The sequence below is a fragment of the Egretta garzetta genome, unplaced genomic scaffold (genome assembly GCF_000687185.1).
Source record: "Egretta garzetta isolate BGI_Z169 unplaced genomic scaffold, ASM68718v1 scaffold999, whole genome shotgun sequence".
NCBI classification, from domain to species: Eukaryota; Metazoa; Chordata; class Aves; order Pelecaniformes; family Ardeidae; genus Egretta; species Egretta garzetta.
In genome coordinates this window covers 32160-53892 of record NW_009260689.1, presented here as the reverse complement: position 1 = coordinate 53892, position 21733 = coordinate 32160, and the positions used below count along the sequence as shown (strand labels likewise).

Sequence of the window (21733 nt, the reverse complement as noted above, 5' to 3'; positions counted from 1 at the left end):
CCAGCCAGGCCGTGCCGCACAGACCCGCGGTGCGCCCTCCCCGGCTGCGCTCGCCTTAACTGCCCAGCGCTTCGGTGGCTTAGGTTTTGCTGTTGGGTTAGGGTTTAGATTTGGCTCAGATTTTGCTTTTAAATTTTGGATTCGTGCTGCTTCTCCGTTACGGAATTGCACGAAGGGGTTAGGAGGTAAGGACAGCGGCTGTAGAGATCTGCAAAAGCTTGTTTGGTAGCATCGTCCAGAAATACTTTGTGCTTTATTTATTTTTTTTCCCTTACAGATTAACTTAACTCCTGGTAGTTTCTTAAATTGCTTCGTAACAAAGGCAGGGAGGCTGCCAGTGCCGGTGTTGATGCCCTGTCCCCGGGCCGGGGAGAAGCCAGCCGGTGCCACCTCTCTCGTCCTGGGGGGCCAGCAGTGTTCGCCCCGGGAGCAGGCAGCGCCGGTGCAGCCCTAGCAGGAGCCCTCCGTGCGATGGCTGGCTCTTGCCGTTTGTAGGCTATTAAGTACGAATTTTTGAAAGATCAGGGTTTGGCCTGCTGTGGAAATGAGCGCTTTTGTTTTCTGTCTCGTGCGTGGGTATTCGTGGCCAGCGCACTCTGGAGAACAGCGTCTCCCGCCCGTTCGGGCCCCAGTCAAATAGAAGCTGACAGTGTCAAGAAGGGAACAGTTATGGTATATGGAAGAAACACAACATTGCTTTGGCGCAGCATTGCCTGGAAAAATATTTGAGTCTCCACAATAGCTTTCTCCTGTGATTTCACTCCGTTCTGAATTCAGTGGTTTTTCTGTACCAAGATCTTTTCCTGAATTGAATTAATGAGGAATAAGTCTGTTGTTGCAGTGATTAGCTGGTAGGTTAGAACAGCTTGTTTTAATCGTGTGTTTAAAGTTTATTTCTCACGCAGCTTTCCTCAGCGTTGATGTGTCATTGTGTAGAAGCAGCATTAAGCTCGTGTTTGTTTTGTAAATTAGTTAGAAGAAAACCAAGCAGGAGTAAGGAGAGCTTCTTGACTTGAGCAAGAGCTGCTTGACTTGAAGGCCTCTGATTTGCCTCGGTAACATGGAAATATTTTGAACTTTGTTTTCAGCCCAAAAAGCTATAAGCAACTTTGGAAATCGCGTCAATCATTCCAGGTGAAAGAAGTGAGAAAAAAATGCAAACTCTCTTTTTTTCCTTCTTTTTTTTTTTTTCCCCTTTCCCAGCAAAATCGAGTAGGAAACTTACGTTTCTATATTTAGCAAATGATGTCATCCAGAACAGTAAGAGGAAAGGTCCTGAATTCACAAGGGAATTCGAATCTGTCCTTGTGGATGCTTTTTCTCACGTTGCCAGGTACGTAGCTGTGTCTTGTATTTCTTCAGCTCTTCTCTCTAGAGATTTGCATTCTTGTTACACCAAGTCGGATTCGATTGGATTTTGTTGGGTTTTGGCTCTTTTAAAGTCTCAGGGATGCCTGTACCCTCTCTAGCAGAGATGGGATTCTGACTACTTTGCAGCTAGGAACTGTTTAGCGTTAATATTTCTCGTTGGGGAAACTTGTTTGTAGGTGAATTGGCCTCTCACAGCTTTACACATTTGTTCTCTGCCTGCAGCTCCTATGTGCATTTTTAATTGTTACCAAAAGATCCTGCGGATCGGTTCATGGGTAGTGAAACTGAGTCATTGCGTGCATTTATTAAAGCCACATTATGAATGGCGCTTCCCCCTTGTCAGAAGACTTTAAAAGAGCGGATATTTTGGGTCACTGGTTTCTCGTCCGTCTTCTGGTCTGAGCAGGATTTCTTTTTGCATTGCTCGTTTTGGTGGCCACTTGATCATTAGTCTCCTTGCCAGGGGAAGAAAGGATTTTACACGTAAAAGGGAAGCAGCAGCAATGCAGCTACCATCTTGTCAAAAACGGGCTGCCATTTAGTTAAGATTTTCCCTGATTAACATAATAATTCCTATTATCTCAACCAAACGAAACAACGTTAATGTCCCGTGTGTTTAGTGGTGTGCTCTTGGAGAGGGCTGTCTAGCTTTCAGTGCGCTATACGAGTACATTTTAGTGCCTAATGATCCAACCAACCTGCTTTTTAATTGGGATGTTATTGACTGAAACAACTGTTTGGAGTTAATACTCTGAATTGTAAACATGCCAACTTGGTGGTGTTTTATAACTCTTCTTGCACACTCTGAACGGTAGCAAGTTTATTCCTTCTGAACTGTTCCTGCTTTTACTTTGGGGTGGGAGCGCGGGGTGCTTTCAGGCAATCTTTGGCCCCGATAAAAGGGGAGAACTGGCCACAAATGTGTGTTGCACAGTTTGTCCCAGACAGTATGAGGATTCTCTCCAAACGTGCAAATATTACAGTGGACGCAGCTGCTAGTTTGGAAGATGCTCTCTTAAAACATAAGGAATATTTTTCAGCTGAGCTATTAATTATGTTCTAATCTTTGAACAGAGAAGCAGATGAGGGCTGCAAAAAGCCCTTGGAACGATTGCTTAACATCTGGCAAGAAAGGAGCGTGTACGGCAGCGAGTTCATCCAGCAACTGAAACTTTCTATGGAAGACTCCAATAGCCCCCAGACTAAAGGTAAATGTGTATCGCTTTCCTTGTGTGCTTTGCTTTGTTTTTTAAATCGGTGCGTTTCGCTGAAAGTGCTGCGAGGAGTTGAGCTCTGGGCTCCTGCAGCCGAGTTGTTGCCAGAGCTGGTCATGGCGATTCTTCGGGATTGCCATGAGAGAAGTCTGATTTTTGTGGAACTCGCAGTTCCAGTCTGAAAGTTGCCTGGTGACTTGTGGCTGGCAGTAAGCTAAGCTTAAGGTAATTTCAGCTTCTGCTCATGCAGACAGAATACTCCAGGGCTGCCTTTTGATGTGAAGACAAGTAAGTAGGGTGCAGGGAACTGTTGCGTCCACCTTGAGAGTTAAAATTGTCCCACTCCACATCTCTGAGCGTGATCAGCTGGGTTATTATCATGGTTTATTCAATAGAGTTTGTCCTTTCAGTCTCACTATTTTTTTGTTTTTCTTTTGCGTAGTTACTGTATTTTATTATGACTTTTAAGAATTGAAGGCTGGAATATATGCCCAGAAGCTTGTCTGGTCTCTTTTTTTTCTTACACCAGCTGATGTCATTTGGGGAAGACAATAACTTTGCCTCATTTAACATCGTTAGAACATCATGGTTATAACCTTGTTATTGCATGAGACAGATGTGCGAAACTGAGTGTAAGCTTCTTGCCTTTATTGTGCTTTCATACTGCATTGGCGGGTACTGCCTCTCCTGTAGCACCTGAGAACATTGAACTGGTCGTACTGTAGTGAAAAGAGGGGAGCAGTAGGATGCCTCGCCTATGGAAGGTGAGGCTCGTTACAAATCCAGAGTGTTCTGGGCAGGGGAGTGTTTGTCCACTTGGCAGCTAAAGGAAGCATCAATGTCTTCATGTTAGCTAAAAGCACATTGCTGCTTCGACCGGATTTGCTCTGTCCCCCATAGAGGTGCGATACTTTGTGAGAGAGTTGGCTTCGTCCTTAGGAAGGTGCTCTTAGGCCATTGTAGGTGGCGGAAACAAGCAAGGTATGTCTACTGGAGTTGTTAATTAATGCGGCATTAATATGAGGCATGTGAAGGCATAGGTCTGTGGCTGTAGTTGCATGTGTTTTAACACGCGGGATGGGTGTTTCGGCAGCTTACAGCAGAGGCCTTCCAGCTGGCCGCAGCTTAACTGTGACGTTCAGGAGGTAGTGCCATTTTTACCCCAAATGCTGGGGGAGACCCTTCTGACCTGACCAAAGGGGTTGTCGCTGCTGTGTCAGGACAGAGGGGGTCTTTGCTCCAGTGGTGGGAGAAGGGAAGGGCGGAAGCTGAGCGGTCTCCACACGAAATAGCTCAAATTGGGGTTTTGCTGTTGTCTGGGTGCAATAAGACACCTGTTTGTGGTGAAAGGACAGAATTTAGGTGCCCAAATTCCTGTGGGACTGATTAACTGAGGGTTTGAAACTGTGCATTTGAGGTGCCTCGACAAGTGTTTCACAAGCGTTTAATTTTTAATCTAAACAAGATGATACCATGTGTCCAAGGAACGGGGCTGCAATTTCCTGGTGCTGGCAACCGGCTTGCTCAGTGTCCTCCTCCTCTTGGCTGGTGGGGTCAATCAGTCCGGCTCCTGTTTTCTGCCCAACTTAGAAATGTTTATACAAAATCAGACCCTTCCTAAGTGTAACAGACCTTTGTCTGCAGGGAACAGAATGAAGAAATAAAAGCGTTTTAGGGACTGCTGTGTGCGCATCCTTGCTTGGCGAGGAGCTTAGGTTTTGTCTGGGTAATTGGAGAGATTAATGTAGTCTCTTTTATTTGAGGGAACTGTTAGGGCCTTTTCACGAGTGTGAATATTGCTGCCTTTTTGTCAATTCATTGTAAAAAAGAAACTGAGATTTTCTTAAATTAAGAGGGAAAAAGAAATTTGAAAAACTCCACAGAGTTGTTCTGAGTTTTTCTCCTTGTTTTCACTGGCTTGTTTTCAAATTAGTTTCTTAATGGCAAGAGCTAGTTCCACATGGGATTTTTATGGGTTTGTAAGATAAAGTGGTGTTTGTCCAGTTCTTGGTGGGTGACTGTGTTGCAGAAGGCTTTGTTGCCGTTATTCTGTTTTCAAACAGATGAACGTAAGCGAAATGGACAATAATGTGTCTGTTTTACAGACGTAATGTTTATCACAGAAGTGGAAAACCATTGTAGGCTGCTCCCCCAAACCCATTCTGAAGTCTTGGTTTTCTGTACACCCAGGGTAGATGCAGCTGAGAGATAGGTGGTAGTAGTATCCTTAGACTGGTACAAGGTTGTGCCGTTAAACAAAATTCTGAAGGCCCTTAAGGGTATCTGGTGCTGTGGTCAGGAGTATTCTTTTCTTCAGCCCAAGGTATGGCAGCAAGCCTACGCAGGCGGTTCTCCGCAGCTGCTTCACATCGCAGGGTGCCAAATGCCTGGGCTGGTAGGTGCTGTTCTCTGAACGGGATGGCTTGGGTTGGAGAGCACCAGCTGCACTTAGAGTTGTGAAACGTGCCCAAAATGCAGAGCCCTGTATTGGTGAGGAAAGACGTCTTTAAAGCTTACTGGTGCGTGTTTCAGTGGCGTTTCATTAGCAGTTGGGTAAATGGATAGCAGTTCAGTCAGCAGGATGTGCTAAGTTCCTGCCATGGAACAAACCGATTGCACAAATAACGAAGCTTTCCCATCAGAAAGAGTTCCAGCCCTTTCTAAGCAACCCATATTCCCTGTTCTTGACTTCCCCAGTGGTGCACCTCACTACCACATTTTAGTCTTCCAGGTTCCTTAAGGAAAAATACATACACATGGAAATGAGCTTTTGAATATTGATATTTTATCTTGTTTTAAGTCTAAACGTATTCATTAAGCTTGCATTTGCTTTCTCATTAATCTCATTTTTATTAGAATGTTTCTGTTTACAAGCAGTAGGGAAGAGAGGAACCACCCATTTATCTCTCAGCCTGGGAAAACTAGGTCTGCAGAGGTTTGATGTAAAGTCCTTTAGGTAACACAACCTGTATAGCTGACGTTTTCTTTTCATTGTCTTGGTAATAAGTGGTTGAAGGAGGTCCTTGAATGTGCTGCCGTGAAGGAGTGTCCCACTATAATGCAGACCTGAACTGCTCCCCACCTGCTCTGATTGCCTTTATATTGCAGATTCTGGCACGGGAAGCCAGACCCACATTAAAATATGGAGAAAAGCATCAGGCAGGAGAGCGGGCGGGCACACTACCAAGAATAACGGAGATGAAGGCACCTGGGGACAAGACTTGGTAGAATTTTGGAGCAGATCAACTCCAGTTATGCTTGACCTAGGAGAGGCTGCCAGCAAACGTACGGTGTGATGAGAACAGTCATGAGTAACCTGCCCCCAAAGAAACAAACAGTTGGAGGGTACACTGGACCGTTAGATTTCTCTTGTTCTGGTCTTCTGGTGCTCTGCAATGGTCTTCTCTTTTCTTTAGGAAAGCTGTCAATTTTTTGTTGTTGTAGTATTCAATATTTTGTCCTCCATCACTTCCCAAAAGTCTCTTTCATCTGAGTTTACTTGGATCTTGCACTAGTTGCTAAACTCCTGTTGCCTGGAGCCTAAAGCCTACAGAAGTTTAGTTTTTAGTTACAGTTTTTGTTATGCTGATTGAGGATGGCAGTCCTGCCAACACATAAAAACCCACTTAAATTCAGCTGGCCTTCCTGTCGAGTAAACAGTTACATAGAGACCTGCAGAAGCCCCTGTCTCACAGGTTTGCCTGTTACTCTAGAGCTGCAGTAGCTGTCAGTGGGCTTTCCTTGCATGTTTCTGCTCATGCAACTTGACCCCTAACTGTAGTAACGGTCAGAAAAGGCACATGATGTAGCGGTGCCAAGGCTGATAAATCCTCGTGTGAATTAAGGACTTTATTTTTTTTTAAATCTGAACCCTTTGCGCAGTTCCCGCCAGTGGAAGGCGCTATCTGCATGGGGAACTCCTTACCCTGGGGTGTGGCTGCCTCTTGGATGAGGAGGTGAACATAACACAGTCCTCAGGAGAGAAGATAATAGTTCTATATTGCCTTGAGATTAAAAAACCCCCACATAAAGCCACTGTTTTTAACAGAATGAAGTTTTAAACTCCTAGTTATCCTTTTGAATGTGTGTATACAGATTCCACAGATGGTTTCTCTTTACTGTGTGTATCAGCCTGGAGTCAAATCAAAGAAGGCTGTTTACCTCCAAAACCAGTCATCAAGAGACGAGAACAAAAAGGGGAACACCCTAGGTGGGAAGATCTCCTGTGCTCCCAGCTTACAGGAAAAACTCATGCTCTGTCATTGAGGTCTCTGGCACCGTAAGCTTCCTCAAGCCATTGCAGATGGTTTGAAGACTGAAAAGTTGGTGGAGAAACACCTTTACAAGTCTCCCCAGACGCTGCAGCAGCAAGATAACAACCCGGAGTTTCTCTGCAACGCTGTTACGACAGCAATCGTCTGTCATTTTGGAGAAAGGAAGTGCTTTGGTCTTTGAAGGCTTTTAGGGGGTAGTTCAGTTACTGCGCTGTGAAGAAGACACCAGTGAAGCAGGAAAGCTGGTTTCATCTCTAGTAGTGGCTTCTCTGTCATCTTTATGTCCATGTCAGGAATGGACTCTTGATTTTCCTGGAGGAAGCTGTCCCTATTGTGCAAGGCTCTCTTGGTTGTTTCAGAAGATGGGTGTTACACACCACTGCTGAATTCTGATCAGTTTTAGACGCTCCTAATGCTTGCTTTCCGCTTCCCGTGTTGGATTTGACAGACTTTTGCAGAAGCGTAGGCTGCAATGGTTAAATTACTGCTGGCTAGCAGATTCTGAGAGCGACCCAGGCAGGGCGTGTTACAATTTATGCCTGGATTCCTGTTCTCTTCCAGGGGTCCTCTTCCACCATACGCTCTTGAGTTTGAAACTAAGTGTGAGGGTTTCCTTCTGTTTTGATGAAATGCAGATGGTGTTTCTAGGATTCCTCGGTGAGGTCTTCTGCTGCCTCTGTTTAGCAATGCCGAGGAAGGAAGGGCAACAGTCCACGTTTGTCATGCTACTCGTGCCCAAAATGCTACTTCAAAGCTGACTGCTTCATCAGTGCTCCTTTGCTGGCCACTTTGTCCCATGCGCCGCCGTTCATATGCTCAAGGAATGGCCTCTCTTCAGATATGCCAGCTAGCCACTGGTGCTTGGGCTGCAGATGTTCATGCATCTGCCACCTTCTGACTGTTCCCAATCGAACTCGCTTCTTGTTCAGATGAAAAATTCAGTGCGTTCTGAATCCTCTGTGCTGGAGCAGTAAGCAGGCATAATACTGTGTCTTGTGGCAGACTAGTTGGCAGACAGCAGGGATAGCTCTTCGGCAATTTGAATCCCAGTTCTCATTTTCATTTTCACTTCTGTGCGCGCCACGGTCATGCGTTCTTCTGTTACCTTGCCTTTATCCTCTGTTGGTTAATTCCTTTAGGATAAGTGCACACAAGTGATAAATACTGACGGCACGCTGCATTGGGCTACATAACTTCACGTGCTCTCTTTGGCCATTTTGTCCTCTGCGCGTCTCCTGTTGAACTCAGCTGGTTTCTTGTGCGATCTCGGTGGACAGCAGCCACTCTCCTTGTTGATCTGGTATCTTGCTCATCGGTCAGATTATCAAGTACTCTTACTACATCAGCTGTATGCACTCAGTACTTGCACTGTGCCTTTTCCTAGCCTGGATAGCTTTGCTCTAGCACGCATCAAAAATTCATTTGGTTTAGGGCAGCAGTTTTCTGTGCTGCTTTGCTTTCCGTTGAGTAACTCTGTTTTCTAGCAGAGATGTGTGTGTGTCTACCTCACGAGGGTCGTTCAGCTTTTTCCCAGAGGAGCAGGATGTGCAGCACCTCTGACTTTGTCTCCAATAAAATAAAGTTTTCCAGACATACTTCCTGATCTGACAAGGCAGGACAGACCTTTCCTCATTAGCATCGGGCAGACTGATTTAATTTTAAATCAAGAGTGACGTTGGATTTTCCTGTGAATCAAAGTATATACAAAATGTTGCCCTTGAACTCCATGATTATCTCAGCAAGACTTGATTCCATTGAAGACATGTTCTCAAGACTGTCCAAAGCGTTCTTACAAATTACCCTAGCTCTTAGAAATTTTGGTGGCGAGTCTGAAGCATGATCTGTCTTCTTCTGAAGGCTCTGTAACTGGATCAAAGGCTGCGTTAAGACTTCTGACTCACTGAATAAACTGTCTCCTCCCTTTCAAGCTAAGGTATGCTACGCTAGGGTTTGCTTAACCAACACTGCCTTGCTTTATGAAGTCCTTATTTCTGCAGTGCCGTAGGTTACCTGCTTGGGGATCAGTTCATGCTCTGCCCATTGCTGTTGTTGCTGTCACATCTTAGAGTTTTGATTTCACAGAGCTGTTCTGAAGTCTTTGTTTTGATGGAAGAGTGGAAGTTTGAGTAACCAGCAGTCATTTAGTTGATTGTGGGACCACTGCGAGTGTATACAAAAGGTGCAAAAAGATAACCTGAAATTCTTCTGTCTGTATGTGTCTTAGCTTCGGTGCTTCATTTCTGCTGATAGAAATCCTTCCCTGCGTACATGGTATTAACCAGGGAGTCTGAGCAGGGTGACGACCTGCCGTTTGTTGACAGAGGACGTTTACTTGCCTTTCCTGCTTGCAGTGTAGGAGGCACAAATACGTATGCGGTGCACACTGCTGATGTGAAGACCGTATCCTTGTACTTGCACGTACAGAGTGTACACGTGTGCGGGCAACATCAACCTTTTATTGGGGTTTTGTATTTGAGCATTTGGAATATGATGCCAACGTTTAGAGTCCAACTGTGGTCATCCTCTTCAGAGAGCTCAGTCATCGGAGCAGATATCTGGTACAGCTTTTTGAAGTAGAGCTAGTTAAGGTGGGCAGATCTGGCATCCAAATGAGTTGCTTATATGTGTCTTCAGTTGCAGAGGAGAAGAAGTCTTTAAAGCGGACTTTTCAGCAAATACAAGAGGAGGAAGATGATGATTACCCTGGGAGCTACTCACCCCAAGACCCCAGTGCTGGGCCGCTGCTGGTATGTGGGACGGGTTGAGAGAGGGAGTTGTTCCAAAAGCCACCTCCTGTGTGCTACAGCCACAAGGTGGAGCTGCCAACAAGTAAAATCCTTTTAATGGAGAAATTCAGTTGGGGGTTGAGAAGTCCACGTGAAATGGAACAGATTCTTTTTTCATTTGAAACACGGTGCCACTTCTGAGTCATTTCAGGTGGTCTAAACCAAGGTCTGAGTAGTACCCCCAGTAAAGAACCCCAATGGACTGCTAGGAGGACAGACCATGTTTTAAGTTCTTTCTAAGATAGGGGTGTAATCTCTCAAGCCCAAAGTTGTAACACAGTTAAAACTTAATTATTTTTTTGTTGTAGGACACATCTCTCCGTCAGCTATTAAAAAGCTCAACCTTTGATGGATTTGTGTGGAAAACCAGTTCTGCATACTTTATTTTGAGGCTGATGTGGAAATAGTAGGAATGAAATAGAGCATCATTCTGACCATTTAAGGCAATTTCTGCCTTTTAAGGCAGAAATGGCATTTCTGCCATTTAAGGCACAATGAACACAGGTTGAACCATTGTCTATTTCAAAAGGATAAAAAAAAATGCCCTTCATCTGGCAGAGTGCGACCATTGAAAAATAAATAACAGTGGCCAAGGAAGCAAGGGAGACTTTTTTGTTGATTTTACCTCCAGCTGCCTTGCAGCTTATGGTTTCTTTTGATGATGAACATTGTGTTTGTTACTGTTGGAAATCATTAGCAGCTTGCAAAGAAGTAGTAAATATTAGGTAATGGACTCCTTTATTTTTCAGATTAAAAAAAATATTTAAAAATTCTCAGTGTTTTTATTAGTTTTTGAGCTATTGAAATGCCGTTTACAGGGCCGGGGTGGTGTTAGAGGGCTAGTGTGCCAGTTTCAAAAAACTCCCATTAAAGCTCCAGTATTTTTTAAAACAAAGCAGCAACATTTTTTCCTCCCTGTTAGGGAGTTTGTCTTTCTCCTTTTTTAAAAATTTTTTTTTTGAGCAGGGAGGCCATACGGTGTGTCGGGGCGGTCCTGTGAAGGCTGTCCTCATCCACGTCCCTTTCAAGCTAGGGGCCATTTTGAGTGTGTTTGTTTAAATGGACACACTCTTCCTCACTGCACTAAAACTAGCTGAGAGGTGGAGTTGAGGGGGTGCAGCGGAGTCCAGCTTAACTGCAGATGGGAGCGCGCTTCCGAGGGGCCGGCTGAGCTACGCAGGGAGAGCACCGGCCGGGCAAAATCAGGACAGTGTAAAGTTTGCTTTCACAGGGATAGCTGTCATCGTCATCAACCAGTTACAAAGCTCTAATGGAAATCTGATACAGTTTTGTTTGGACTGATAGAAGCTGGAGGGGTTGGGGGGGTGGTGTTTGGGGTTTTTTTTTTGGTTTTGGGATTTTTTTTTTTTTTCTATGTCAGAATGCTCCTTTGGAATAGAACAAAGGTGCACGTACAGTCCTGCTAGTCTAAGAGAAAGCGTCAGGGATGCTCGGCTAAAAGACATAGTCCCGATGTGATGCAACACGAAGGGCAGAGGGCTGGTTCTCAAACCCATGTGGTCGTGCTCTTTCTAGCTTTGTCTTAAATGGGCACTTCTCTAATTGGAGTGAGAAGTTTCCGCTGCAGAGTCTTGAAAAAGATGATCCTGCCGTAATAATGTCTAAGTTCATAAACAATAGGATATTGCAGACTTAGTGAATACTCCCTATGTTAGGAAGCAAGAGTTTAAAAATTACTTGAAGAAGATATTCCCCAAAAGGTTGCTTTCAAAGGTAGGGGACCTCAGATGCAGTGGCCACATCCACAAGAAATGGCACGGAAGTCACCTGGTTTAATGTCGGCTAACTTGTCTTGTAGACCGAGGATTTGATCAAAGCCCTTCAAGACCTGGAAAATGCAGCATCAGGAGATGCAACGGTGCGGCAAAAAATTGCCTCCCTGCCTCAGGAAGTTCAAGATGTTTCATTACTGGAGAAAATTACAGGTATGAAACTGAGAGATGAGTGAACATGAGTCCAAAGGATAACTTAAAAAAAAAACACAACAAAACACCACCAACAAAAAAAAAAACAAACCACAAAACCTTTGATTTCTAAATAATCACAGTATATGGTGGAGCGAATTTCTGCTTTTGTGTCCTTGATTTCTAGCTCTTGCATAATTAATAGATAGCAATCTTGGAAGTAAAATTGAAGATGAAATGTACGTAGCTGCTTCCATCTTTTTGGCTTGGACCAAGGCTTTTGTACTTGGAGAGCATCAACAGCATTTTGCAAGAATGTAAAGTAAACAGGGCCAGCGTTCTCGAATGAATGTGTTTCGGTTTTGCACACCTTGACTGGTAGCTATTTTGGGTTTTGTCAGGCTGTGCCAAGTACATACGTACTCCTTGCTTGCTACGGAAAAATAAACGCGCTACCCCCATTAGTCTGTCAGTCTTTGTTTAAACGGACTTTTGCAATTGTATTTGAAAAGCAATCTGAGTGGAAGCACTTAAAGGTTCAACTGATTTGACTCCTGTTCCCGGAAGTGGTTTTTAGAACTCATGAACTGTCACGTCCTCAGTCCTCTGTAATACCCTCTTGCAGTGTCCAACGGGGAGGTCTAGTGTGCAGTTCATGTGTTGGCTCGTATTGACACGCGAGGAGCTACTCAGGGAAAAGAAGTGCATACGTGTTTAGATGTGAAAAACACCCGATTTAACTGAATTCTGAAAGTACAGCCTGAAGTTTTGGTTTAATTAACCTGCTTATAGAGGCTAACTTCATAGATTTATTCCCCCCAAGCACTGATATCTATGCAAGGACAAAATGCAGTCAGTTATGTCAGCGTCTAAAAAGGACCGTTCCTGGGTCGTGAGTCCTGCCCATTTCCTTTATATCCCCTGTGATAAGAACTCTTGTTTTCCTGGCAAGCCAGAAGTGTGTTTATGAATGAGATGTTATTGTACGCGTGCCTGGTGAATTGTAGCCCTTCTGTCACAGATGAAAGTTTTAAACTTTGTCCTCTAAATCACCAAATGCTTTTGCATGCAGACAAAGAGGCAGCCGAACGTCTGTCGAAGACCGTGGACGAAGCATGCCTGCTACTAGCAGAGTACAATGGCCGGCTGGCAGCAGAGCTGGAGGACCGGCGCCAGCTGGCACGCATGCTGATTGAGTACACCCAGAATCAGAAGGATGTATTGACAGAGAAGGAGAAGAAGCTAGAAGTGAGTAGTGACTGCACTGCTGTGGCAAGCCGATTGCCTCACCAGATGCTCCCGCTTGACTCCTAGTCCGTGTGATTCTCTCGAGGGAAATGATTCTAGGTGTTATTTTTACACTGGGAGTAAAACAAGAGTAAGGACACGGTGTAAAAAGTCTGGAGGAAACAAATCTGTTCCGATGTTCAGTCTGGTATGTTTTAATACCCACGGACATGGATGGCCGAGGACTCAATACTTTTTAAAGAAAAATAGGCTCACTCAACAAAGTTTCTTCAGATTTTCTCTATTTTTTTACGAAATCCCCATTTCCAAAAAGTCAGCCTCCCTCTGCCATAATTAGCTGGGCTTTTTTTTATTAGTTGTGTTTTTGCTGTGCTTTTCCTTATGGTTGGGTGCCCCTCATCTGCTTCCCTACTTGATCAGGGGCTGCAGTTTAAACAAGATCTTCTGGCATCCCTCCTTTAACAGCCACTCTTACCTACCGCTTCTGTGACGGCGTACAAATTGGGCTGACAGGGAGGACGATGACTTGTGTTTCCTGCCGTAGCTCCCTTGAGCAAGGAGGGCAGGACGCCATGAAAGGAGACTGAACCCGAGCACCGGCTGCGCGTCCCAGAGCGGGTGCAGGGGCTGCGGCAGCCGGGCGTTGCGCTGAAACGTTCTTTCTCGGTGGAATTTCGTTCAGCGCCGCATCTTGGGACTAGTGTGGAAGTTTAATTAATGGTTGTGGTTGTGTGTCACTCTGCCATCTGCTAAACTGCCCCTTGGCGGCCCATGAAGGGCTTCCTCTGCGCGGCTGGCTCGCGGTTATGAGGAACAGCTGCTGCTGGGTGGGACGGGGGTTGCTGTAGAGGACAAAAATCCTCTGGAAGGAGACTGTGCTGGAGCAAGTGTGGGCTCTGTTTACTGTCATGACAAACCTAATCCTCTGACAGCTAGGCAACATTGTTCTGAGGTGACTTTAATTCTGAATGTTTTCTTTGTCATGTGTGTTTAGATTAGAGTTTCTCAATCTCCTGTGGCTACAAACGCGTTGCTTTTCCAGAGCAATATTTTCTCCAAATCAGCCAGACAAGTGCTGATGCTGCATTCAGAATTAGACGGGATAGTTAATAATTCTGTTGGCTTGTTTGGCTTGGGTTTCTTCAAGCATAGCGTCTGTCTTATGACTGAGTCATTAAAAGGCACTTTCAAACGCAGATATGAAAGATCCCCTAAAACCAAATCCTTTTAGCACCTGATTGATTTGCTGAATACTAGTGAGAGGCTTGGGTCATGGGGTTTTTTCCTGGCTGAGAGGACACCTGTGTCGTAGAAACATGCACGTGTGTGTGCGATATATGTATAAAAATATATAAATGGCAGGCATGTTGCCGTTTACTTTTTAAAAGAGGCAAGAATTAAGTAGCAAAATGCTGCACGGCAATGCTTTAAAAGCCCAGAACAATCCATACATGGGAGTCAGTTTGAGACTGTGAAATTACGAAATTCACAACGACAACATTAAATTAAAATTTCTAATGCACTAGCTGAAATGTTGTGACAGTTGTGGTGGTGTTTTGGAAAATATCCTTTTGGTAAGGAATTGCAGCTCCGGCAGAGGCAGAAATGTAATCCTGGAGATTAAGCAGTTCACTGGCTGAGCTGCTTTGTTGGTGGGAATAATCCCGTTGATGGCGACAGGACAGTCGCTTGCCCACTGCTAAGCGTAAACACGTTCTTCAGCGCGTTGGAGACTAGAGAGGGGCCGTACTGGATCTGTCTAGGCTCACCCTTGCCATTTTGCCAAAACAAGGTGGCCCTGCTCCGCTAGAAGCCTAAAATGAGTTGTGGGAAACGCCACACTTTAATACTTGCTTAACATAAAGGCACAGTCCCTGTTCCTGTCGGATCTCGAATCTTAGCTGAGGGATGTTGCTTGATCAGAGCATTCCATTGTTCTGGAGGTGCAGAGGGTTAACAAACAGCAGGAGATGTGGGTTCCAGATACGGCAGGCCATATCTGTTATCCGCTTTGTTGGAGTCTTTGATGTTCTCGCAGGAACATTATTGATAAGCCTGGGTTTTGCTTTGTAGTGCTAATCAGCATTTTAATGGAAGGGTCTGAAATTCTTGTAGCAATTAAGAATGTATCAAAACCCAAAACATTTACTCGGGCAAAGACTGAAATAAGAAAAGAGCTTAAAACAATCTGATTTTACATCTCTCTCATTGTAGGCTTTGCTCTCTCGAGGTATCTTTCCGGAATCTTTGGCACCATTGACTGTCACGTTCTCTCTCTTGTGAAGTAGGTTTCCGGCTCTCGGATGAGATGGCGGTTTTAGATAGAAGATGGATGGATTGCTTGCTTTGCTGTCCTGACCTAGCCGAGGCTGCTGGTTGGGGAAGGGGGGGTTCCGGCAGTAATACGGCTCGGGGCTTTACTTTAAGGTATGGAAATGTGTAATTTGGAAATCAGTCTGGATATTTCTTGTGGTTTATTTACTCACAGAGCAGATTCTCTCACTGTGATAGCAATGAAAGTAGCTAACCTGCATCTTTTGAGCTGCAGCTTTTGTGGTCTAAAGAGCTGCAGTTGTTTACTAATCCTGTTAGTACCATCCCTCGTGAAATGCAGCGACTTCTCAAAGCACATACATGCACGCAGTGTGTTCGTGTCTGGTGGGCTGACGCTCAAAATGCTTTGCAGCGTCAAAACCCTGTGACACAGAGCTCTTGCTGGTTGCAGAAAAGCTGTTTAATTAAGGGACATTATGCTGAGAAAGGTGGTCTCGGGCGTTGAGTTACACGTCAGTGTTGGTACAGACTGGCACGATTAAGGATTGAACAACGTGGTGCTAGGAAGCACTGGTAATTTGGAGGGAGGAAGCTGGCACAGAGCCTGGAGATCATAACACACGGAGAAACGCTGCTTTTCGGGTAGCAGTTGAAAAAGTGAGAGTGTAATACTCGGGATTAATTTATCTGGGGTGGGGTGGAGGTTGTGATAATCTGATTGTAGTCTAGAAGTGCTAGGAAGGAGAAGGTAGCATTCCTTTAATTCTGGCAATCAGCTGCAGAGCAAAATCAGCTGGATCAAAGCTGATGCTGAACAGCCTACAGCAAGGCGAATGTTTTTAAGGGTAAATATTCCTTAGGTTAACTCGCTGTGGAAGTGTGGTGGATTCTGTCGTTCCACATCTGAACACTGAGTTTCTCCTCATGCGGTGCTTCATCTCAGTCGGGAGCTGTGGGCCTGGTACTGCGGCTGCCGTGTGATCGCCATGGCCTGGGCTGGATCAGAGCTTGGCCTAGACTCCCATAATAGCAGGTGTCAAGAAATAAACCCATTTTCGCGCGGGCATAGAAACAGGAACTGGTATTTCCAGAAGAATGAGCTAAGGCGTCTTTGTACCTCGTATGAGTATTTCAGTTCCAACGAAAGTTCTCTGATTTGTGTTATTTCTGGCCGTTGCGGTGCCTGTTACCATTGCAGAGTACAATCGGCCAGGGAGGGTTTGTGTCCTTTAGCACCTGAGCCTGCACAACTTCAAGGGGAAGCGTTGGCTTTTGAAGTCCGTGTCCCCTTCCGAGCCTGTGGCAGGCTTGTGGAGAAGATCCAGGGAATCAGTTTGTGTGAAGCTGAAATGTACGGGGGCGATACCCGGGAGAACCTTTCCATGTGGGTGGACCAGGTGACTGTAAAATGAAGTCAATTAAATAGATGGGACTAGGAGAAGCAAGTAATGCTAGAAAATGGCACATTGTGCGGAAGCTTTATGGGCGTCTGAATTAACTACTGACAAGGGAACATTCGGAGTGAGTAGAGGGCGGGTGGTTTTAATCTAATGGGGAAAAGAGGAAAAAAAATCAAGAGGAGAACGCATTCAGAATTTCTGTTTTGCTTTGCAGTCAGTGATGCTGAGCTCTTCCCCCTGCCCTCCAGGTACCTCCGTTTGTAAAAGGTGACATGAGGAACGTGCTATAGGATGTCCAGTATGTATATACAGTACGGTGTGTACGTGGGGTATGTGTGTATACGTACGAATATGTCTGTGCATGTGTGTACAAATACAAACACCGTACTATATTTCAGATTCAATTTAGGGGAAATGTTCTGATTGTTGGCTGCATCTGAAAAACTGTGACTTAGAATCCTGCTGAGAGCTGTGGGGGTTTTTAGATGGTGGTGGTTTTTAATATTCATGGCTTCAAGGCACCTTTCATAAGGTGTTAAAGCTGTGGCCATATGAGTTTGCCAACCCTCAAAGATAGCACATCTCTGCAACATGAAGTACATTCTCACTAGAGGGTTTCTGGACTGCCCAGCACTGCACATTTTCTTGGAATACGATTTAGTTCAGCGGGTTAATATGCAATTTATTGCTGTGTTGCTTAGGATTTTGTTGCGTGTCGCTGCTGGCATGCCTTTGTGGCTGCTGCGTTCCTCTCGGACAAGAGTTCTTGGGTTGTGGTATATTCGTTTCAGTGGTTTAGGCAGGGAAGTTTTAGTTTTTCAGCCAGGCAACAAAAACGTCAGCATTTCATGTGTGTGTAAGTAGCCGGAAATAGCTGTGGGAACAAGGCAGCGGGGGGAGGTCTCCTGCTCTACACCCGGGCAGGGCAAGGCGACCCTGAACAGGAGCACCCAGGCCCAGAGCACCCAGGCCCAGGAACTGCTGATCAGCATGGTAGAAAGGGACCAACTGCACATGAGTATTGCCAGCTGTGAGCCAGTTGTGCCCTTGGCCGTGGGGCAGGAGTGAAGGCTGGTTTGTCGTGACAGAATGCACGAACACGGCGGTGAATCTGGCGCTGTTGTGCGGTGCGTGGCTCGAGGCCACAGATGTGTTCTTTGCACAACGCAAAAGTAGAATTTCTTCACTTTGTAGGTATTCATAGCTATAGCAGTACTGCAAATGAAATCGTACTAAAAAAATAAAAGCAAATAAAAATCATTCAGTATTAATATAGAATGGTTTCATGCATTTTACTGATGTGAACCAGTATTAAACTACTCTTTTGCTTAGCAAACGGAGGGGTGAATATGTAGCTGTTTGCTTGTGCCCTAAATGTTGATTTTTGTTGTGAACATCATTTGCGCCCCCCCGTATCTGTTGTGGGAAGGGTATGTTGCAAACGAAGCCAGGTTTCGTTGCCATTGTACAGGGGCAGCCTGGGCTGATTCCAAGAGCTTTTAAATGTTGTGAAGGCTGGTAGAAGAGGAGGCGGCATCTCCAGCAGCTGGAGAAATGCTCTGCAGAGGCCTCTCCTGCTGACTCAACTTAAAGCTGTCCTCAGCAAAGAGGAGAGCAAGGAGGCAAGTTACGGTTTCAGAGCGTGTAATTGTGCCAAGAGCAGAAATTCCATCGCTGGTGAAGTGTGATGAACGATGCCGCAAAAAAAGAAGCCTTGTCAAATTTAAAAGAGCAAAACTGTGAACAAATTTAAGGTATGAAAATGAACTGTAGCTCTGAAAGGAAATACATAATTCAAGCTCTGATCCCTGGACTGCATCTCTCAGAAGTGTCGTATAAAAACCATGTTTGTTGGTTTAGTGCTGCTGCAAAATAAGGAAGACTGGCTTCACTGCTAGCGTTTGTTTTCAGTTGGCTTTTGAGATGGGTTCCGCTGCACTGAACTTGTGAAATGGAAGACGTTTCCCTCTCTGTTATCTGACTTCTTGCAGGGGCAAACTGACTGTGTGGCTGTTAAGAACCCCAAGGCGTTTGCTGTGCTGGCTGCACCGCTGCTGTTGAGTTCTGCCAGGTACTGGAGAATGTTCTGTCCCCTTGGCACCAAAACACACGCTCCTGCGGTCCGGGTGCCAGGACACGGGCGATGTGCTGTGCAGCTGTAGGCATTTCTGCTCTCTTCTCCGCAGGTTTGCGGCAGCTCTGCCAAGGGGCCGTTCCAGAGCGGTGCTGGGCTCGTGCTGGTTCGCCCTGCGGAGGGGCAGGGCCGCCGTGCTGCCAGGCTTGTGCAGATGCAGGTCGTCTTCATGTGTGTCCTAGTCCAGCAAGTGTCCGGACACTATTTCAGGGGTCTTTGGATTCTGGATCAGGTCTAATCGCTCACTTGTGTTCAGTTGAATTTGCATGGAAATAAGCAAGTTTATGGATAATTCGTGCTTTGCTTCCGGCTCTTTTCTCTCTTGATTTTTGTGTGAGTGTGTGTCAGCTGCCTTCTTTTGGCCGAAACTGCTGGGCAGGAACTTGACTCTCCTTGCTTTAGAAAGCTTCTAATTTGTGGTAATCTTCTCCCAACACCCTTCATGTTGGTCATTTCTTGTAAATACGCTGACGTTGTGACATCCTAACGTGTTTCAACGAGTGTGTTTTAAAAGTACTTCATGTAGGTTAAGTGGCAAGCAGCAAAAGCTAAGGAAATACCCGATCGACCTGCTCTAGCGTGTGGTGTATTTAAGGTTTTTAAGCAGAGATTTTACAGGACCTTATAAACATAGTCCTGTCAAACCTCTTGCTTCGCCGTGTATTCTCTTCAGAGTTTTGGTCGAGCCTCTGGGGCATTTTTTCCCCTGACTTCGTGGTCTTTTGCTTTCCGTACACCTGGCTCAAGCTGCAGCACATCAACCCTGAGCCTGACTGGCTGCTCCTCCTGTTTGCTTTCTCGGTTCTCATTAATGCTTAACTAGACGGTTTTCAGTAGATGCGATTGCTGTGATGACTTACAGCGTGTTACTGCTTGACCCAGCACAGGAATGGAAGTGTCCACTGCAAATTCGAAACTAAAATAAAATGAAGCCCGTGCTGAGCACCTTGACAAGGTGAACCCAGCCACGCAGCGGTCCTCAGAATGAATTTCCTGTCCTGTCGACTACAGTCAGCTTTATAGCGTTCAGGCAAGGCTTCTTTTGAATGAATCGCTTCAGTCTGTTCCGTTCAGTGGTGTTTAATGCTGATTTTGCGTTGGTTTCAAGGACTCGGTGGCTAATTCCGCATGGTGGGTGTAGAATGCTGCATGCTGAAAGGGAATGTTGATTAGCAAAAGCATTCGTGTGGCACGGCGCCAGTTTTTGCTGTATCATCCTGAAACTCCTGCTTACAGCAAAGATCTCATTATTTTGTCAAAACCAAGCAAATAGCATCCAAATACTATTAATCTTAATGAAAGCCTACTATGCAGCCAGGCAATTAGCCAGACACATGGAGGACAAACTAAGACCTCAGAAAGCAGCGGTTTCTTTTAAGTGCACTTCATATTTGCTCAGTTTATAGAATGGAGGGACCTTATGCAAAAAACCTGCAAGATGCCGTTTCAAAGCGTGTCGTGGGCTACATGAGCACGGTTCCCCATAAAACCTGCTTCCAGAGTCCTGCGTTGCAGCATATGGCCACGACTCGCCTTGTGGAAAAAGAAAAGCCCCCGAGCCTGGAAGGGGGCTACGTGTCTCTGCTCATGCCTATGCCTGAGTGGCGCTGAGCTGCGTTCCTGAACAGTACAAATGGCAGATACAAATAAGCGTGCCTTGCGCTTCGTACGAAGGATTTCATCTCCCTGGTAGGTGCTTCCTCCATCTTGCAGCAGGGCTTCAGAATTCTCCTCTTCTAGGAGCAGCTGCCCAGGAGTGCCGGGCTGCCTGCAGGCTCTGTCTTTGACACCCTGGGCTTGGTGTGCCTGGGCTTGGTGTGCCTGCCGGGCGCTTCGGTGCGGCCGGCGCTCCCTGACCCAGCTTTGGCATCCCATCTCGCAAGCCCCTTACCGCTCGGCCAGGGATCAGCACAGCGTTTTGGTACCACAGCAGATGGAAGGTGTTAAGCATGCAAGAGAGAGTTCTCTGCCGTAGTCCATGTTGTGCATCAAATCTGTCTGGCAAGTATTCATCTGTTCTAGGAAGTCTTGGTTCCTGGATTGCTCCCTCATACATCGTTTCCATTCCTGAATTTAGTCATCTTTTTCTGAGCCAGAGTAATTCATGGTTTTGGGGGCTCTTGCTGCCTTCTCCTTGAGACTACTTTTTTTCTCTCTCTCTCTCTCTCTTTACAGGTAGGATTTAGACCTCGTTGCTTTAACAAAAACTTTTGTGTGGGCTCCTTAATGCCTGCATTAACCTACTAGTCAGGTAGAATTACTTAGAATTGAACAAATGTAGTTCTCAAGGTGACTTGATTTCTTTTTTCTATGTACAAAAGTCTCTGTTCAAATTGAGAAGGTGTTTCTGATAGCTCAGTACTTCATGTAGCGCTCAGTGTAGTGTGTCCCTAAAAATGGGGATATGCTAAGAGCAATGTTTTTCCGAAATATTTGAAGCTGTTAATTGTAAATGTGGGACAGGTTGCTGCTGTTGATGTGTGGAGGAATTGCTCCTGAGTCTGTATGTTTGACATAGCACAAAAACCAGGACAGCAGTACAGTTTGCATGCATCCTAGGGATTTTCTGAGAGCCGGGCTATCCAGCAAGGCGGACAGCAGTACAGTTTGCATGCATCCTAGGGATTCTCGTTTGTCGGCATGTTTTCTGAGAGCCGGGCTATCCAGCAAGGCATTGGCAAGATTCTCACTCCCCTAAATAGTTCTCTCAGGACAGAGATATTGTTTGGATCTAACACAGTTGTAGTGGTCACACAAATCACCCTTGGGTAAAACCCCACGGTGTCCCAGTTCTAACTGCCCGCTAGGAGCAGCCTGTCCTGGTTGCCCTGTCGGGGTTGCCCTGGAAGCGGCAGCACATCAGCCTGGGCAGCTGGGTGTTGCATTGTACCTGGTTTTACAGAGTTCTTGTGCATGGCCCTTGGCAATTCAGTCAGTAAGTGAGGTATTTTCTTGGCTTATGCTTGGAATTTGCACCTTCTAACCATTTATCAGACTTGGAGGACTTGCCAGCTGCATTCCTCTTCTTGATTTCTGTCCTATCATTAGTAAGAATTACTGCAGCAAAAAAAAAAATCTGCCAATATTCACTCTTGACAGAGTTTGGC

General features: G+C 45.6%; 1 protein-coding gene across 1 annotated transcript in view; it reads left to right on the top strand.

Moving 5' to 3' along the window:
• The first annotated feature begins 67 nt into the window (after positions 1-67).
• The window catches only part of RPRD1B (regulation of nuclear pre-mRNA domain containing 1B), a 26155-nt gene continuing 4489 nt past the window's right edge, over positions 68-21733 (top strand). The window contains exons 1-5 of the mRNA XM_035901315.1: positions 68-1333; positions 2446-2579; positions 9494-9606; positions 11465-11591; positions 12643-12818. Of these exons, the coding sequence (XP_035757208.1) occupies positions 1155-1333; positions 2446-2579; positions 9494-9606; positions 11465-11591; positions 12643-12818 (729 nt within the window). The 5' untranslated portion in view covers positions 68-1154. The remainder of the gene's footprint in view (positions 1334-2445; positions 2580-9493; positions 9607-11464; positions 11592-12642; positions 12819-21733) is intronic.